This window comes from Mobula birostris, chromosome 5, assembly GCF_030028105.1.
Source record: "Mobula birostris isolate sMobBir1 chromosome 5, sMobBir1.hap1, whole genome shotgun sequence".
Lineage (NCBI taxonomy): Eukaryota > Metazoa > Chordata > Chondrichthyes > Myliobatiformes > Myliobatidae > Mobula > Mobula birostris.
In genome coordinates, this window is record NC_092374.1 from 79387137 (window position 1) to 79404833 (window position 17697).

The 17697-nt window shown below is 48.8% G+C and overlaps 1 protein-coding gene across 1 annotated transcript in view; it reads left to right on the forward strand.

Moving 5' to 3' along the window:
- Positions 1-3032: 3032 nt before the first annotated feature.
- The window catches only part of snapc2 (small nuclear RNA activating complex, polypeptide 2), a 51175-nt gene continuing 36510 nt past the window's right edge, over positions 3033-17697 (forward strand). The window contains exons 1-3 of the mRNA XM_072258234.1: positions 3033-3305; positions 15462-15683; positions 16004-16123. Coding sequence (XP_072114335.1) covers positions 3048-3305; positions 15462-15683; positions 16004-16123 — 600 coding nt within the window. The 5' untranslated portion in view covers positions 3033-3047. The remainder of the gene's footprint in view (positions 3306-15461; positions 15684-16003; positions 16124-17697) is intronic.

Below are 17697 nucleotides of genomic sequence, written 5' to 3' on the forward strand. Positions count from 1 at the left end.
CCACTGTGTTGTAGGGTGGATGAAATCACCGGCAAGACAGAGTCACTGGTAGATACAAAGCAGCTTCTTTATTCCACACAACAAGGTACTGTACAGCAGGCATCATATGGATGGAGACGCTTTCGGTAGTAAGGTCTGCTAGCCCAATGTGGGCTCGATATTTATATGCTAAACACAAAGGCAATCGCTACTTAAAAAGTTATAGACAATGCATAGACAATGTTTCCTATTGAAGCTACATACAAAATCTCACACCATCCTTTCCTTCCGACGCCAACATGTCTGGGTTGGTATCCACAGCCTTTAGGACTGCAAGTTAAGTCCACGATACATTTATTTGGCATTTCACATGCTAACATAGAAGACAATTAATATTTATAATGTATAAATAATACTGTCTTCAAAACTACAGCATCAGGTCAAACTACAGTGCCAGAAGCATCTGGTATTCACACCTTTTTAGGAAGCGCATTGTTGTGGACTCAATCCACCGTACTTTGTCAAATAGAAGTCTGGTGGCCAAAGTCATTTAAGTGTAAACAAACCATCTACCCAAAAAAATTCACTCTAACCCACTGCACTCACAAATCTCTCCACACAGTCACCTGGGGAAAGGAAAGGGTTGCCGTTATGAAGCAGCTCCTCAGCACTGGGCACAACACGAGACGCATTGACCTTTGGTGCCAAGGTCCCGCTGTAGATCCTGAAACTCGGCTGGTGGGAACACAGAACACGACATGATTTTGTTCCAGTCTAAGCAAGTTAACAATACTTACTACCTCTGCCTGCACAGGGTCTGGAAGTCTTCATATCCAAGTCCCTCCAAGTATCTGCCTCCACCACCACCCAAGCTGCAAGTTACAGGCACTCACCACTCGGTATAAAAATCTTCCCCACACATCTTTCACCTTTACCCCGCACCGCCCACCGTAAGTGTATGCCCACTACTAACAGACATTTCGTCCCTGGGGTGAAGGTACCAGCTGTCTGATCTGCCATGTCTTTCATAATTTTATTGGTTACCATGTCTGCCAGTTCCCACTGAATCAGCACAGATGGCCTTACTCTCTAGTTGAGGGCACCAGGAAGAGCTTCTACCAGCCCAGTCCCTCTAATCTCACCTCACCCCAACAATGAGCACTCCCTCACACAGAGCCCTCCTCAGGGCCAAAGCTCTGGATGGCCTCCCCACCTCTCTCCCATCAATATCTTGGCTGCTCACTCTGAGGTGTTGGGCACCTACTGAAGTAGCTGAGAACTGAGGAGCATTCAGAAACATGTGTTGTAATAAAAGAGCCCCCTTTCAGTCACCTTCACCATCCAGAATTTCTCCCAGTCAGCCCACAACCCAGCCTTGATCCATACCCAACCCCACCTCTCATCCAGGCTGGACTCTTCCAGGCCAGCCCACCTGAAGCCCCATCCAGTCAATCCCAACCTGCACTCTCACCCAGTCCATGCTCAGTCCCATACCGAGAGGGGAGGGAATCTCCCAACACACAGGTTCCTGGGCTCTCGCTGTGCGTACTCCCAACAAACCAGCATGCTTGGCTCCCTCCAAGCCCGTGCCCCTGGCTCTCTTCAGCCCAAAGAGACTGCAGAACAAACTGCTGGGGGAACTCAGCTGGACCCTGCAGCAGACCACATACATGAGAGAGAAGGTTGAGACACGGTCTGGAAGATGATGAATGGAGCCAGGTGAGGTGTGGGAATAATAGTGGGCGAGGGGATAGGAAAGGTGAAGCAAGGGAGAAGAAAGCCACTCAGATAGCTGTGGGGCTGACAGGCAGTGGAACCAGCTGGGGGTTGCAGGTGGTGTGACACCAGCTGCAGAAAAACTGAGAAGCTTCTAGAAAGTACTACATTTACTAAAGCAACTACACCACACACTACAGCAATAACATATTTACTCGAAGATTTATTGCATAATTACATGTAACTATACAAAATTTAAAAGAGGGAAGTGGGAGTTACCGTATCTAAAATTGGAGAGTTTAGTGTCCACAGCATCAGGTTGTAGCTGCCAAATGGAGTGCTGTTCTTCAATTACATTTGACCTCAACCTGGCAGTGGTGAAGATTCACAAGCAGACAGGTTGGTGCAGGAATGGGAAGGAGAGGTGAAATGTACTGTAACCAGAAGTGCAAGGTGGCCATAATGGACTGAATATGAATGATCTTGCTGATACAAGGCAGGCCGTGTCAGGAGCACTCAATACTAATACGCCTGTTTGAGGCAGATCCATGCAAAGTTTTTTTTTCTCGGCTGAAAGGACTGTTTCGATCTTTGAATGGTGGTGAGTGAGGAGGAGATGGGGCAAAGTGGTGACCGACAGTGCTGTTTCTCAACTATCTGAATGTAGTGGATGACAATGTAACATGGTTAGCAGGTTTAATTGGATCTGCTTACACTAGTCTACAGGTTCTTTGCAAGACAAGAAGAGGCAAATCAAGAAGACTTGTTGATTGTTACTGGTTCGTTCAGTGTTACAAGAATAAAGAACAAACAAAAGACCAAGGAAAAAACAACAGTGGTCATCTCATACTGACTACAGATACCAAAATCCCAGCAATAATATTTAACCAATAAAACAGCCAGTTTCAAATGGTGTGACACCTGCTGCAGAACAACTGAGAAACTTCTAGAAAATACTACATGTAATTCTACAAAATTATAAGCAAGCATGGGAAAACTAAACTACAAGAAAAATAATAATTCCACACTCTAATCCAACATTTTTCAGACGACACCAAAAATAGTGGTGAAGTGGACAGTGAAATACTTCCGTCTAAGACTACAAAAGGATCTACGTGAATAGGGGAACCTGGGGCAAGGAGAGGCAGAAGAAATTTAACTTGAACAAGTTGCATTTCGGGAACTTAAAACAGGGCAAGTCTTACATAGTCAGTCGAAGAACAGTGAGACCTTGGGGTACAGGTACATTGTTCCCTGAAAGTGGAGACACAGGCAGACAAAGTGATGTGAATTTTTGAATTTTCTCTCCAATTAGAAAATAGTCTACCCTTTTATTTCTTCTACCAAGGTGCATGACCAAACACTTCCCGACATCATATTCCGTCTGTCATTTCATTGCCCGTTCTCCGAATCTGTCTAAGGCCTCTGCGGACTGCCTACTTCTGTCTGGCTCGCCCAATAAAGCAGATACTTCCGACCCTCTACCCAATAACCTGGGAAGGAGACGGAGCCAGCACGCAGATATTGCCAGGATCCGCCATCTTTTCTCTTGGCGCCGCAGTGTACTTCCGGTGCCATTTCCGTTTCAGCTGCTCGTGGCGGAAAGCAAGGTAAGTGGTTCTCTCGTTAACGACCCTCCTCCGGCGCGGGATTTCATCACCCTCCTCCTTCTCGGCCGCGGGCTTCCCTCAGCATCCTCCTCCTTCAAACCCCGGCAATTGTCCTTCAACTGCCCCCTTCCCCTCGCCGCGGGCTTCCCTCATCATCCCGCTCCTTCAGACCCCGACGATTGTCCTTCAACTGCCCCCTTTCCCCCGGCCGCGAGCTTCCCTCAAAAACTGCTTCTCTCTTTACTCCTTCAAACCCCGCCAATCTCACTTCATCTACCATAAAACCATTAAGATATAGACAATAGGAGCAGGAGTAGGCCCTTCGGCCCTTCGAGCCAGCACCGCCATTCACTGTGATCATGGCTGGTCATCCTTCTCCTGACTCTGCTATCTTTAAGACCTCTATCTAACTCTTTCGTGAAAGAATCCAGAGAATTGGCCTCCACTGCTTTCTGAGGCAGAGCATTCCACATATCCACAACCCTCTGTGTGAAAAAGTTTTTCCTTAACTCCGTTCTAGATGGTCTACCTCATATTCTTAAACTGGTTCTGGACTCCCCCAACATCGGGAACATGTTTCCCGGCTCTAGTGTGTCCAATCCCTTAATAATCTTACATGTTTCAATCAGATCCCCTCTCATCCTTCTAAATTCCAGAGTATACAACCCCAGTTACTCCAGTCTTTCAACATATGACATTCCCGCCATCCCTGGAATTAACCTCGTGAACCTATGGTGCACTCTCTCCATAGCAAGAATATCCTTCCTCAAATTTGGAGACCAAAACTGCACACAACACTCCAGGTGGGGTCTCACCAGTGCCTTGTACAACTGCAGAAGGACCTCTTTGCTCCTATACTCAATTTCCCTTGTTATGAAGGCTAACATGCCATTAGCTTTCTTCACTGCCTGCTGTACCTGCATGCTTACTTTCAGTGACTGATGAACAAGGACACCCAGATCTCATTGTACTTCCCCTTTTCCTAACTTGACGCCATTCAGATAGTAATCTGCCTTCCTGTTCTTGCCACCAAAGTGGATAACCTCACATTAAACTGCATCTGCCCACTCATCCAACCTGTCCAAGTCACCCTGCATTCTCATAACATCCTCCTCACATTTCACACTGTCACCCAGCTTTGTGTCATCTGCAAATTTGCTAATGTTACTTTTAATCCCTTTATCTAAATCATTAATGTATATTGTAAATAGCTGCGGCCCCAGCACCGAGCCTTGCAGTACCCCACTAGTCACTGCCTGCCATTCTGAAAAAGACCCGTTAATCCCTACTCTTTGTTTCCTGTCTGCCAACCGATTTTTTTGTCTATGTCAGTACCCTACCCCCAATACCATTTGCTCTAATTTTGCACACTAACCTCCTATGTGGGACCTTATCAAAGGCTTTCTGAAAGTCCAGGTGCACTACATCCACTGGCTTTCCCATGTCCATTTTCAGTTACATCCTCAAGAACTTCCAGAAGATTAGCCAATCATGATTTCCCCTTCGTAAATCCATGCTGACTCGGACCTATCCTGCTACTGCTATCCAAATATGCTGCTATTTCATCTTTTATAATTGACTCCATCATCTTCCCCACCAATAATGTCAGACTAACTGGTCTATAATTCGGAAGAGGTACAGTCAACGCTTCGGGCCGAGACCCTTCGTCAGAACTAGTCCTGATGAAGGGTCTCGGCCTGAAGCGTCGACTGTACCTCTTCTTAGAGATGCTGCCTGGCCTGCTGCGTTCACCAGCAACTTTTATGTGTGTTGCTTGAAATTCCAGCATCTGCAGATTTCCTCATGTTTGTGGTCTATAATTGCCTGTTTTCTCTCTCCCTCCTTTCTTAAACAGTGGGATAACATTAGCTACCCTCCATCCGCAGGAACTGATCCTGAATCGAAAGAACGCTGGAAAATGATTACCAATGCGTAATATATAGGAGCAGAATTAGGCTATTTGGCCCATTGCGTATGCTCTGCCATTTCATCATGGCTGATCCAATTTGCCTTTCAGCCCCAATCTCCTGTAATCTCCCCGTATTCCTTCATGCCCTGACTAATCAAGAGTCTATCAACCTCTGCCTTAAATACACGTGAAGACTTGGCCTCCACATCTGCCTGTGGGCAAAGGAATCCACAGCCTCACTACTCTGGCTGAATAAATTCCTCCTCATTTCTGTTCTAAAAGGACACCCCTTTATTCTGAGGCTGGTCTTACACTCTCCCACGGTGGGAAACATTTTCTCCACATCCACTTTATCAAGGCCTTTCACCATTCGATAAGTTTCAAATAGGTCACCCCTCATTCATCTGAACTCCAGCGAGTACAGGCTCAGAGCCATTAAATGGTCTTTGATACGCCGTTTAATCCTGGAATCATTTTTGTGAACCACCTTTGAACCCTCTCCAGTTTCAGCACAGCCTTTCTCAGATAAGGGGCCCAAAACTGGTGAGGCCTCACCAGTGCTTTATAAAGTCTCAATGTTACATCCTTGCTTTTGTATTATAGTCCTCTTGAAATGAATGCTAACATTGCATTCGCCTTCCTCGGCACAGACTCAACCTGCAAATTAACCTTCAGGGAGTTCTATACAGGGACTCCCAAGTCCATTTTGTGCCTCTGTATTTTGTATTTTCTCCGTTTAGAATATAGTTAACCCTTTCATTTCTGTTACCATAATGCATGACCATACATTTCCAGACACTATTCCTTCTACCACTTCATTGTCCATTCTCCTTCTATCTTAAGTCCTTATGTAGCCTCTATTTCCTCAAAACTACCTGTCCTCCACCTATCTTCATATCGTCTGTAAAATTTGCCACAAAACCATCAATTCCATCATCCAAATCATTAACATGTATTGTAAAAAAAAATAAGTCCCAACACAGACATCTGTGGAACACCACCAGTCACCGGCAGCCAACCAGAAAAGGCTCCCTTTATTCCCTTGCTTTGCCTCCGGCCAATCAGCCACTGTTTTCAGAATCAGAATCAGGTTTATTATCAACGGCATGTGATGTGAAATTTGTTAACTTAGCAGCAGCAGTTCAATGCAATACATAATCTAGCAGAGAGAGAGAAAAAAATAAATTAAATTAAACATAATAATAAATAAACAAGTAAATCAATGACATATATTGAATAGATTATTAAAAAAATGTGCGAAAACAGAAATACAAAAAAGTGAGGTCGTGTCCAAAGCTTCAAAGCCAATTCAGGAATCAGATGGCAGAGGGAAAGAGGTTGTTCTTGAATCTCTGAGTGTGTGCCTTCAGGCTTCTGTATCTCCTACCTGATGGTAACAGTGAGAAAAGGGCATGCCCTGGGTGCTGGAGGTCTTTAGTAATGGACGCTGCCTTTCTGAGACACCGCTCCCTGAAGATGTCCTGGGTACTTTGTAGGCTGGTGCCCAAGATGGAGCTGACTAGATTTACAACCTTCTGCAGCTGCTTTCGGTTCTGTGCAGTAGCCCCTCCATACCAGACAGTGATGCAGCCTGTCAGAATGCTCTCCACGGGAAAACTATAGAAGTTTTTGAGTGCATTTGTTGACATGCCAAATCGCTTCAAACTCCTAATAAAGTATAGCTGCTGTCTTGCCTTCTTTATGACTACATCAATGTGTTGGGACCAGGTTAGATCCTCGGAAATGTTGACACCCAGGAACTTGAAACTGCTCACTCTCTCCACTTCTGATCCCTCTATGAGGGTTGGTGTGCGTTCCTTCGTCTTACCCTTCCTGAAGTTCAAAATCAACTCTTTCGTCTTACTGATGTTGAGTGCCACGTTGTTGCTGCAGCACCATTCCACTAGTTGGCATATCTCACTCCTGTACGCCCTTTCATCACCGCCTGAGATTCTACCAACAATGGTTGTATCATCAGCAAATTTTTAGATGGTATTTGAGCTATGCCTAGCCACACAGTCATGTGTATACAGAGAGTAGAGCAGTGGGCTAAGCACACACCCCAGAGGTGTGCCAGTATTGATAGTCAGCAAAGAGGATATGTTATCACCAATCCGCACAGATTGTGGTCTTCCTGTTAGGTAGTCGAGGATCCAGTTGCAGAGGGAGATACAGAGGCCCAGGTCCTGCAACTTCTCAATCAGGATTGTGAGATTGATGGTATTAAATGCTGAGCTATAGTCGATGAACAGCATCCTGATGTAGGTGTTTGTGTTGTTTGGGTGGTCTAAAGCCGTGTGAAGAGCCATGGAGATTGTGTCTGCTGTTGACCTATTGTGACGATGGGCAAATTGCAGTGGGTCCAGGTCCTTGCTGATGCAGGAGTTCAGTCTAGTCATAACCAACCTCTCAAAGCATTTCATCACTGTCAATGTCAGTGCTACCAGGCGATAGTCATTATGGCAGCTCACAATATTCTTCTTTGGCATTGGTATAACTGTTGCCCTTTTGAAGCAAGTGGGAACTTCTGCCTGTAGCAATGAGAGGCTGAAAATGTCCTTGAATACTCCCGTTAGTTGGTTGGCACAGGTTTTCAGAGTCTTACCAGGTACTCCATTGGGACCTTCTGCCTTGCGAGGGTTCATTCTATTTAAAGACAGACTAAAATCGGCCTCTGAGACAGAGATCACAGGGTCATCAGGTGCAGCAAGGATCTTCACAGCTGTAGATGGGTTCTCCCTTTCAAAGCGTGCATACAAGGCGTTGAGTTCATCTGGTAGTGAAGCATCACTGCCATTCATACTATTGGGTTTCGCTTTGTATGAATCATGTTAAAATCTTTCCTGTAATAACATGAGCTCGTAACTTGTTAAGCAGCCTCATGTGTGGCAGCTTGTCAAAGGCCTTCTGAAAATCCAAGTACACAACTTCAACCAATTCTTCTTTGTCTATCCTGCTTGTTATTTCTTCAAAGAAATACGACAGATTTGTCAAACAACAGGAATTCTGCAGATGCTGGAAATTCAAGCAACACACATCAAATTTGCTGGTGAACGCAGCAGGCCAGGCAGCATCTCTAGGAAGCGGTACAGTCGACGTTTCAGGCCGAGACCCTTCGTCAGGACTAACTGAAGGAAGAGTTAGTAAGAGATTTTGGGGGGGCGGGGGAGATCCAAAATGATAGGAGAAGACAGGAGGGGGAGGGATGGAGCCAAGAGCTGGACAGGTGATTGGCAAAGGGAATATGAGAGGATCGTGGGACAGGAGGCCCGGGGAGAAAGACCAGGCGGGGGGGGGGGAACCCAGAGGATGGGCAAGGGGTATAGTCAGAGGGACAGAGGGAGAAAAAGGAGAGTGAGAGAAAGAATGTGTGTATAAAAATAAATAATGGATGGGGTAAGAGGGGGAGGTGGGGCATTATCGGAAGTTAGAGAAGTCAATGTTCATGCCATCAGGTTGGAGGCTACCCTCCAACCTGATGGCAGATTTGTCAGGCAGGATTTTCCCTTGAGGAAACCATGCTGACTATGGTCTATTTTATCATGTGCCTCCAGTAGCCTGTGACCTCATCCTTAATAATCGACTCCAACATCTTCCCAAGCACTGAGGTCAGACTAGCTGGCCTATAGTTTCCTTCCTTCTGCCTCGCTCCCTTCTTAAAGAGTAGAGTGACATTTGTAATTTTCCAGTCTTCTGGAACCAATATAGACTCTAGTGATTCTTGAAAGATCATTACTGATGATTCCACAGTCTCTTCAGTCACCTCTTTAAGAACCCTGCGGTGTACACCACCTGGTCCAGGTGACTTATCTACCTTCAGATACTTTATACTTTATTGTCGCCAAACAATTGGTACTAGAACGTACAATCATCACAGCGATATTTGATTCTGCTCATACCACTTCCTGGATTACAAATATTAAATATTAAAAATAGTAAAAACTAGTAAATATTAAAAATTTAAATTATAAATCATAAATAGAAAATAGAAAACTGGAAAGTAAGGTAGTGCAAAAAAACCGAGAGGCAGGTCCGGATATTTGGAGGGTACGGCCCACATCCTGGTCAGGATCCGTTCAGCAGTCTTATCACAGTTGGAAAGAAGCTGTTCCCAAATCTGGCCATACGAGTCTTCAAACTCCAGAGCCTTCTCCCGGAAGGAAGAGGGACAAAAAGTGTGTTGGCTGCATTGGTCGTGTCCTTGATTATCCTGGCAGCACTGCTCCGACAGCATGCGGTGTAAAGTGAGTCCACGGACGGAAGATTGGTTTGTGTGATGTGCTGCACCGTGTTCACGATCTTCTGCAGCTTCTCTCGTCTTGGACAGGACAACTTCCATACCAGGTTGTGATGCATCCTAGAAGAATGCTTTCTACGATGCATCTATAAAAATTAGTGAGGGTTTTAGGGGACAGGCCAAATTTCTTTAGTTTTCTCAGGAAGTAAAGGCGCTGGTGGGCCTTCTTGGTAGTGTACTCTGCTTGGTTGGACCAAGTCAGGTCATTTGTGATATTGACCCCGAGGAACTTAAAGCTTTTGACCTGTTCCACTTGCGCACCACTGATGTAAATTGGGTCGTGCGGTCCGCTACTCCTTCTGAAGTCAACAACCAATTCCTTCGTCTTGCTGACGTTGAGGGATAGGTTATTGTCTTCGCACTATGCCAGCAGGTTCTTAATTTCCTCTCTGTACTCAAACTCATCATTGCCCGAGATACGGCCTACGATTGTTGTGTCATCAGCAAACTTATATATTGAGTTTGATGGAAACTTGGCTACACAATCATGGGTGTACAGTGAGTACAGCAGGGGGCTGAGTACACAGCCTTGTGGGGCACCAGTGCTCAGAGTGATTGTAGCGGAGAGCTTGTCCCCTGTTTTTACAGCCTGGGTCCTGTCTGTGAGGAAGTTGAAGATCCAGCTGCAGATCTGAGTGCTAAGGCCCAGGTTCTGGAGCTTAGACATCAGTTTATTTGGAATGATGATATTAAAGGCAGAGCTGTAGTAAATGAAAAGGAGCCTTACATATGCGTCTTTATTCGCCAGGTGTTCTAAGGAGGAATGTAGGGCCAGAGAGATGGCATCTGCCGTTGACCTGTTGCTCCGTTAGGCAAATTGCAAAACGTCGAGGTTGACCGGTAGGCTGTGGTTGATGTGTGCCATAACCAATCTCTCGAAGCACTTAATAGCAATTGATGTCAGAGCCACAGGTTGATAGTCATTCAGGCATGCCACCTTGCTCTTCTTCGGCACTGGGAGTATCGTTGCCTTCTTAAAACATGAGGGGATCTTACACTGAAGCAAGGAGCAATCGAAGATGTCAGCAAACACTCCAGCTAGCTCGCTTGCACAGGCCCGGAGAACCCATCCTGGGACGCCATCTGGGTCCGTCGCCTTCCTTGGATTTATCTTCAGGAAGGCCCTTCTAACGTCCTCCTCGGTGACGATGTATCTCGATGCCACCAGGTCCGGTTCATCCAGAGGGAGTGGGACGCTCTTCTTCTGTTCGAATCTTGCATAGAATACGTTTGGTTCGTCAGGAAGAGAAGCGCCACAGTTATTGATATTCCCAGCCTTTTCTTTGCGCCCATTGATCTCATTTTGACCCTGCCATAGTCTACTGGCATCCCTTTGGTTAGCCTGGGCTTCCAACTTGTCTCAATATTGCCTCTTGTCGCCCTTAATGGCTTTGCGGAGTTCACGCCTGGATTCCGTGTAGTGACTGGTATCCCCGGACCTAAAAGCCACAGCTCTAGCCTTCAAAAGGGACTTGACCTCATAATTCATCCAAGGTTTCCGGTTAGGGAATACCCGGATCATCTTGCGAGACACACAGTCCTCCGTACGTTTCCAAATAAAGTCCGTGACAGCTGAGGCACACTCATCGAGGTTAGCTGCCAAGTCCTTGAATACTAACCAGTCCACCAATTCAAAGCAGTCACTGAGGACCTCATCAGTTTCCTCTGTCCAACGCAACACTACTTTTGACACCGTGACCTCCGGCTACAATTTCTGTTTGTAAGCCAGGAGGAGGAGTATGGCCTGATGGTCCGATTTTTCAGTTTCCCAAGAACCTTCTCCCTAGTAATGGTATTCCTCCCCTCCACCCTCTCCCCCTTCTACTCAACCACTCCCCACCCTTCCTGGCTGCGGGCTCATCTCAGTATCCTCTGTCACCACTTCAAACCCAGCAATTCCCCTTTCAACTACCCCTCCCCTACACTTTCCATTAATCCTTCCACCTTCCTCCCTCGCACTTCCCCTTCCCCTCCCCCTCCCCCTCCTCCCCCTGGCCTCGGGCTCCCCTCAACAACTCCTCCATTACGACTTCAAATCCTGGCAATGCCCATTCCACTACCCCTCCCCTCCACCTCTCCCCGTTACACTCACTCGCATTGGCAAAAACATCTCCTCCACAATCTCCATCAGCACAGGAGCACCGCAGTGTTGTGTACGTAGACCCTGTTGTACTTGCTTTCCACCTATGACGGTGTGGCTAAGTACAGCTGCAACACTATTGTGGGCCGTATCAAAGGTAGTGGTGAATCAGCATACAGGAGGGAGATTGAAAATTTGGCTGAGTGCTGTCATAACAGCAATCTCTCACTCAATGTCAATAAGACTGGGGAACTGGTAGATTTCAGGAGAGGGAAACCAGAGGTCCATGAGCCAGTAACCATTGGAGGAGCTGAATTGGAGAGGGTCGGTAATTTTAAATTCCTGGGTATCACTATCTCAGGGGACCTGTCATTTAAATATCATTGTGAGGAAAGAACTGCAGTGCCTCTACTTCCTTGGGAGCCTGCAGAGATTCAGTATGTCATTCAAACCTTTGGCAAACTATTATAGATGTGTGGTAGAAAGTTTGCTGACCAGCTACATTACGGCCTAGTATGGGAACACCTGGTACAGGAATGCCTTTGAGCGGAAAATCCTACAAAAGGTAGTGGATTTGGCCCAGTACATCATGGGTAAAACTTTCCCAACTGTTGGCACAGCCACATGAAACATTGCCATAGGAAAGCAGCGTCCATCATCAAAGATCCTCACCACCCAGGTCATGCCCTTTTCTTGTTGCTGCAATCAGGTAGAAGGTACATGTTCAAAGATTCATTTATTATCGAAGTATACAACTCTGAAATCCTTCTCCAGGTAGTCATGAAACCATGAAAGAGAAGAAAAGCAGTACGATCATCAATCCCCAAATCACTCCACCCCACAAAAAAAACAAACAAAAATGGAACAGGTACATTGGCCTCCAAAATCCCCCTACCATGCACATAAAAAAATGAGAGAGATTGGGCAAGATACAGAAAACAAAAAAACAGTAAAACTAAAAAAAGGTGCGCAGTTCATATCCACACCCAAAACACAGAAAACCTAGGCAGCATTTGCCCTCTCTGTAGCAGAGCGATCTCACACATGATAAAAGGCAGTTTCCCTTCTCCAGAGTGATCTCGCCAGTGATAAAAAGGCAGGCAGCCAGCATTCCAGTCTTCCTTGTCAGGACACACCACCACCACCAAGTTCAAGAACAGTTATCCCTCAACCATCAGGCACATGAACAAAAGGGGATAACTACACTCATTTAAGGACTCTCTTATGTTGTTATTCCATGAGCATTATTTAAAGCTATTTATTTGTTATCTAGATTTGCACAGTTTGTTTATAGTTTGCAGATCATATTTACAGTTACTGTTAAAAGATTTGCTAAGTGTGCCCCCAGAAAAATCTCAGGGTTGTATGTACTCTGATAATACATTTTACTTTGAACTTTGAATTCATCCGCCCCTCAGCCATGGGCTCTCCTCCGTTACCCCTTCAAATCCTGACGCAGAACCCGTCACACCCTTTACACTCCATTAACCCATCCAACCTTGGCAATCCCCTTTCAACTTCCTCTCCCCCCTTTCCTCCTGTCTACCTCCCCCTCCCCCTTCCCCTCACCCTTCTCCTCCTCATGCGGGCTGTGCTTAACAACCCCTCTGTCCACCTCTTCCCCCTTCCCCGCACCCTCCATCCCCAGGCCGTGGGCTCACCTCAACAAACTGCCCCTTCCCCCCTTCCCCCTTCCCCTCAATCTCCTCATCCTGGCAATGGGCTCTCATCAACAATCCATTCTGTCCACACTGTCTCCTCTCCCCCCTATGGCTCCTCCCACCCTCTCCCACTCCCCCAACCCCTTGATCACCTTCTCCCCCAACCCAAAATCGATGAAGGCTGCAGATTTGGCTTTCAGTTCAGTTCTCCCCTTAAAAAAGTGAAAGCAGGGAATGTCTTACCGGTCTAGAACTCTCACTGAAATATAGAGGCTTCAGATTTCCACTACCGAGTATCCTGATGAATGTACGGTCTCGGGAACATAAAATTCCACTCCAACTATCCTGGTGAATGTACAGTCTCGGGAAAATAAAATTCCACCCCCAGAGGATCCTGGTGAATGTACAGTTTGGGGAAGATAACATTCCACCCCCATCTATCCTGATGAATGTACAGTCTCGGGAAAATAAAATTCCACCACCAACTATTCTGGCAAATGTACAGTCGCAGGAAAATAAAATTGCATGTCTCAGAGCATGATTGCAGTACTAGGTTAATGTCAGGGACTACAGTGTACTCTGCTTTATGGAAACATGACTCACAACTGCAACTTCAGACACGGTGTCGCAGCCCGATGGCTTCACCATTCTCCCCAAACACAGGTCTGCACTGTCTTTTAAAGTCAGAGGTGGTCGATTAACTTATCGTGATGCACAGACATGGCAGTTTGTCTGTCCTGCTCACCTGTCCCAGGTCATCTAGTGGTCAAGGTCATCCAATTTAATTGTTTAGGGACTTTTCCACCGTCATCCTGGTGGCGGTGTACCTCAGGCCAACGTCAGGCTGGCTCTGGAAGAACTGAGCAATGTAATCAGCAGGCACAAAATGGCACACTCACTATAGTTATGGGGGATTTCAACCAGACCAGCTTAAAGAAGTCTCTGAACAACTACACCAACATATCCCCTGTGGAACCAGAGTACCTCACACACTAGACCACTGTTTTACTGCTATCTTTGTGCCATCCCATGCCCACAATTTGGAAAGTCCAATCAAAGACTAAAGCAAGTATGGGCAAGGGAGGCAGAGGAGCACTTACAGGACTGCTTTGATTCAGTGGACTGGACAATATTCAGGATTCATCATCAAATGTTAAAGAATACGCCACAGTTGTCATCGACTTCACCACTGTCTGTGTGAATGTGTGCATGCCTTCAAGAACATAGCCGACATACCCAAATCAAAAGCCATGGATGAACCACAGGATTCATAATCTGAGCGCTAGATCTGTGGTATTCAAGACCAGTCATCCAAAACTATACAAGAAGTTCAGGTACAACATACAGAAGGCTTTCTTAAAAGCAAAAATATAAATCAATTCCAACTGAGGTGAGAGACAGAATCAGATGCACGTCAGCTCTGACAGATTGTAGTTATCACTTCCTACAAAGTGGAACCTAACTCTGAGATGAGCTCAACGCCTTTTATGCACACTTTAAAAGGGAGAATAAAACTACATCTGTGCAAATCACTGCAGCATCCAGCGACCCCGTGATCTCTGTTTTAGAAGCTGACATCAGAACGTTTTTAAAAAGGTTGAACCCTCACAATGCGTCAGGCCCTGGTGCTGTACCTGGTTGGACTCTAAAAACCTGTGCCAACCAACTAGCAGGAGTGTTCAAGGACATTTTCCATCTCACTGCTGCAGTCGGAGGTTCCCACCTGCTTGAAAAGGGAACCGGGCGAGTTGTCTATTGCCCAGTGGCGCTCACATCTACTGTGAAGAGGTGCTTTAAGAAGTGCAGCTACTGCCTCAGCAAGGACATGTACTCTCTGCAATTTGCCTATTGCTGCAATGGGCCTATGGTGGATGCAATTTCACTGGCTCTCCACTCGGCTTTGGACAATAGTAGCAATTACGTCAAGCTGCTGTTATTGATTACAGCTCAGCTTTCAACACATACGTACCCTCAGTTCCAATCATCAAGCTCCAATAGCTGGGCCTCTGTACCTTCCTCTGCAACTGGCTGCTTGACTTTCTCACAAGGAGACCACGGTCTATGCAGAGCGGAAGTAACATCTCCATCTCACTGATAAACAACACACGCACCTCAAGGATGCATGTCTAGCCCACTGCTCCTCCCTGGTGCCATTGACCCCCATTTCCATCTTGCTGTGGTGACCTAACCCACCACTGTTTGTTTGCAGATTACCTGTGTGGTGATGAAGCCGCCAGCGAGAGTCCGTGCCGTCCCCCGCCGTTACGGTGTGGAAAGGGGGGAGGCGGCCCTGGACTGTGAGACTGAGTGTGGCGAATGGAGCGAGAAGGAGCGGCGGCTGCTACTGCGGCTGCTGCGCAAGCAGAGCGTGGCCCGGGAGATTGATCTGCTGCCCATTGAACTGGCCATGCCCAGCCGCAGTTCACAGGAGGTGGGTACCCAGTGGGCATTCTGTCCGCTTCCTATCCTCACCTCCACTCTCTCCCCACAGCAATACCCCATCGTCTCAATCCCCCTACACACACTCGACCCCACGGTGTCACTCCACCCCCTCCAGATCCCCTTCCCCCTACATGTATCGCTTCCAGCATTCCCCACCTTGTACCCCTTCCCCATCTGCTTCCCTCTGCCTGTTGTGCACCCCACCACTCTCCGCCTTCCTGCTGTGAGCCCCTCGCCTTGCATCACTTTCCCACCCGTGCACGGCCCCTGATGGTGCCAGCCATCTCTCACTGCTCCTGCACCCTGCAGGTTGCTGCCTACGTGGAGAGACTGAAGGAGAGGTCGACTCGCAGCGCCATCCAGAAGGTCTACAGCCAGCAGCTGCAGGAACAGAGGCGCAGGCAGCAGCAGCTGCGGGCCCCACTGCAGGTGAGGGCTCCAAACCAGACACAGTGTGTTGAGTTGGGGGTGGGGGGGAGGGCAGTGGGAGAGAGGCTGAGCTTGGGACATGCCAAGAATTCCCAGGACAAAAAGTGAGGCAGTGGGGAGTGTCACTGGGGAAGGATGTGAAGCAGTGAGGCGTGTCCCTGGGCCGGGGAGTGAGGCTGAGGGGAGTGTCCCTGGGCCGGGGAGTGAGGCTGTGGGGAGTGTCCTTGGGCCGGGCAGTGAGGCTGAGGGGAGAGTCCCTGGGCCAGGGAGTGAGGCTGAGGAGTGTCCCTCGGCCAGGGAGTGAGACGGAGGGGAGTGTCCCTGGGCTGGGGAGTGAGGCTGAGGAGTGTCCCTCGGCCAGGGAGTGAGACCGAGGGGAGTGTCCCTGGGCCGGGGAGTGAGGCGGAGGGGAGTGTCCCTGGGCTGGGGATTGAGGGTGGTGGGAAAGTCCCTGGGCTGGGGAGTGAGACTGAGGAGAGTGTCCCTGGGCCGAAGAGTGAGTTTGAGGAGTGTCCCTGGGCCAGGGAGTGAGACTGAGGGGAGTCTCTGGGCCGGGGAGTGAGGCAGAGGGGAGTGTCCCTGGGCTGGGGAGTGAGGGTGGTGGGAAAGTCCCTGGGCTGGGGAGTGAGACTGAGGAGAGTGTCCCTGGGCCGGAGAGTGAGTCTGAGGGGAGAGTCCGTGGGCTGGGGAGTGAGGGTGGTGGGAGTGTCCCTGGGCCGGGGAGTGAGACTGAGGGGAGAGTCCCTGGGCCGGGGATTGAGACTGAGGGGAGTGTCCCTGGGCTGGGGAATGAGGCTGAGGAGTGGTCCCTGGGCTGGGGAGTGAGGCTGAGGGGAGAGTCCCTGGGCTGGGGAGTCAGGGTGGTGGGAGTGTCCCTGGGCCGGGGAGTGAGACTGAGGGGAGAGTCCCTGGGCTGGGGAGTGAGGGTGATGGGAGTGTCCCTGGGCCGGAGAGTGAGGCTGAGGGGAGTGTCCCTGGGCCGGGTAGTGAGGCTGAGGGGAGTCCCTGGGCCGGGGAGTGAGGCCGAAGGGAGTCCCTGGGCCGGGGAGTGAGGCCGAAGGGAGTCCCTGGGCCGGGGAGTGAGGCTGAGGGGAGTCCCTGGGCCAGGGAGTGAGGGTGGTGGGAGGGTACCTGGGCCAGGGAGTGAGGGTGGTGGGAGGGTCCCTGGGCCGGGGAGTGAGGCCAAGCGGAGTCCCTGGGCCGGGTAGTGAAGGTGGTGGGAGTGTCCCTGGGCCGGGGAGTGAGTCTGAGGGGAGTGTCCCTGGGTCGGGGAGTGAGACTGCGGGGAGAGTCCCTGGGCCAGGGAGTGAAGGTGGTGCGACTGTCCCTGGGCCGGGGAGTGAAACTGAGGGGAGAGTCCCTGGGCCGGGGAGTGAGACTGAGGGGAGAGTTCCTGGGCCGGGGAGTGAGGCTGAGAGGAGTGTCCCTGGGCCGGGGAGTGAGGGTGGTGGGAGTGTCCCTGGGCCGGGGAGTGAGAGTGGTGGGAGAGTCCCTGGGCCGGGGAGTGAGGCTGAGGAGTGTCCCTGGGCCGGGGAGTGAGACTGAGGAGAGTGTCCCTGGGCCGGAGAGTGAGG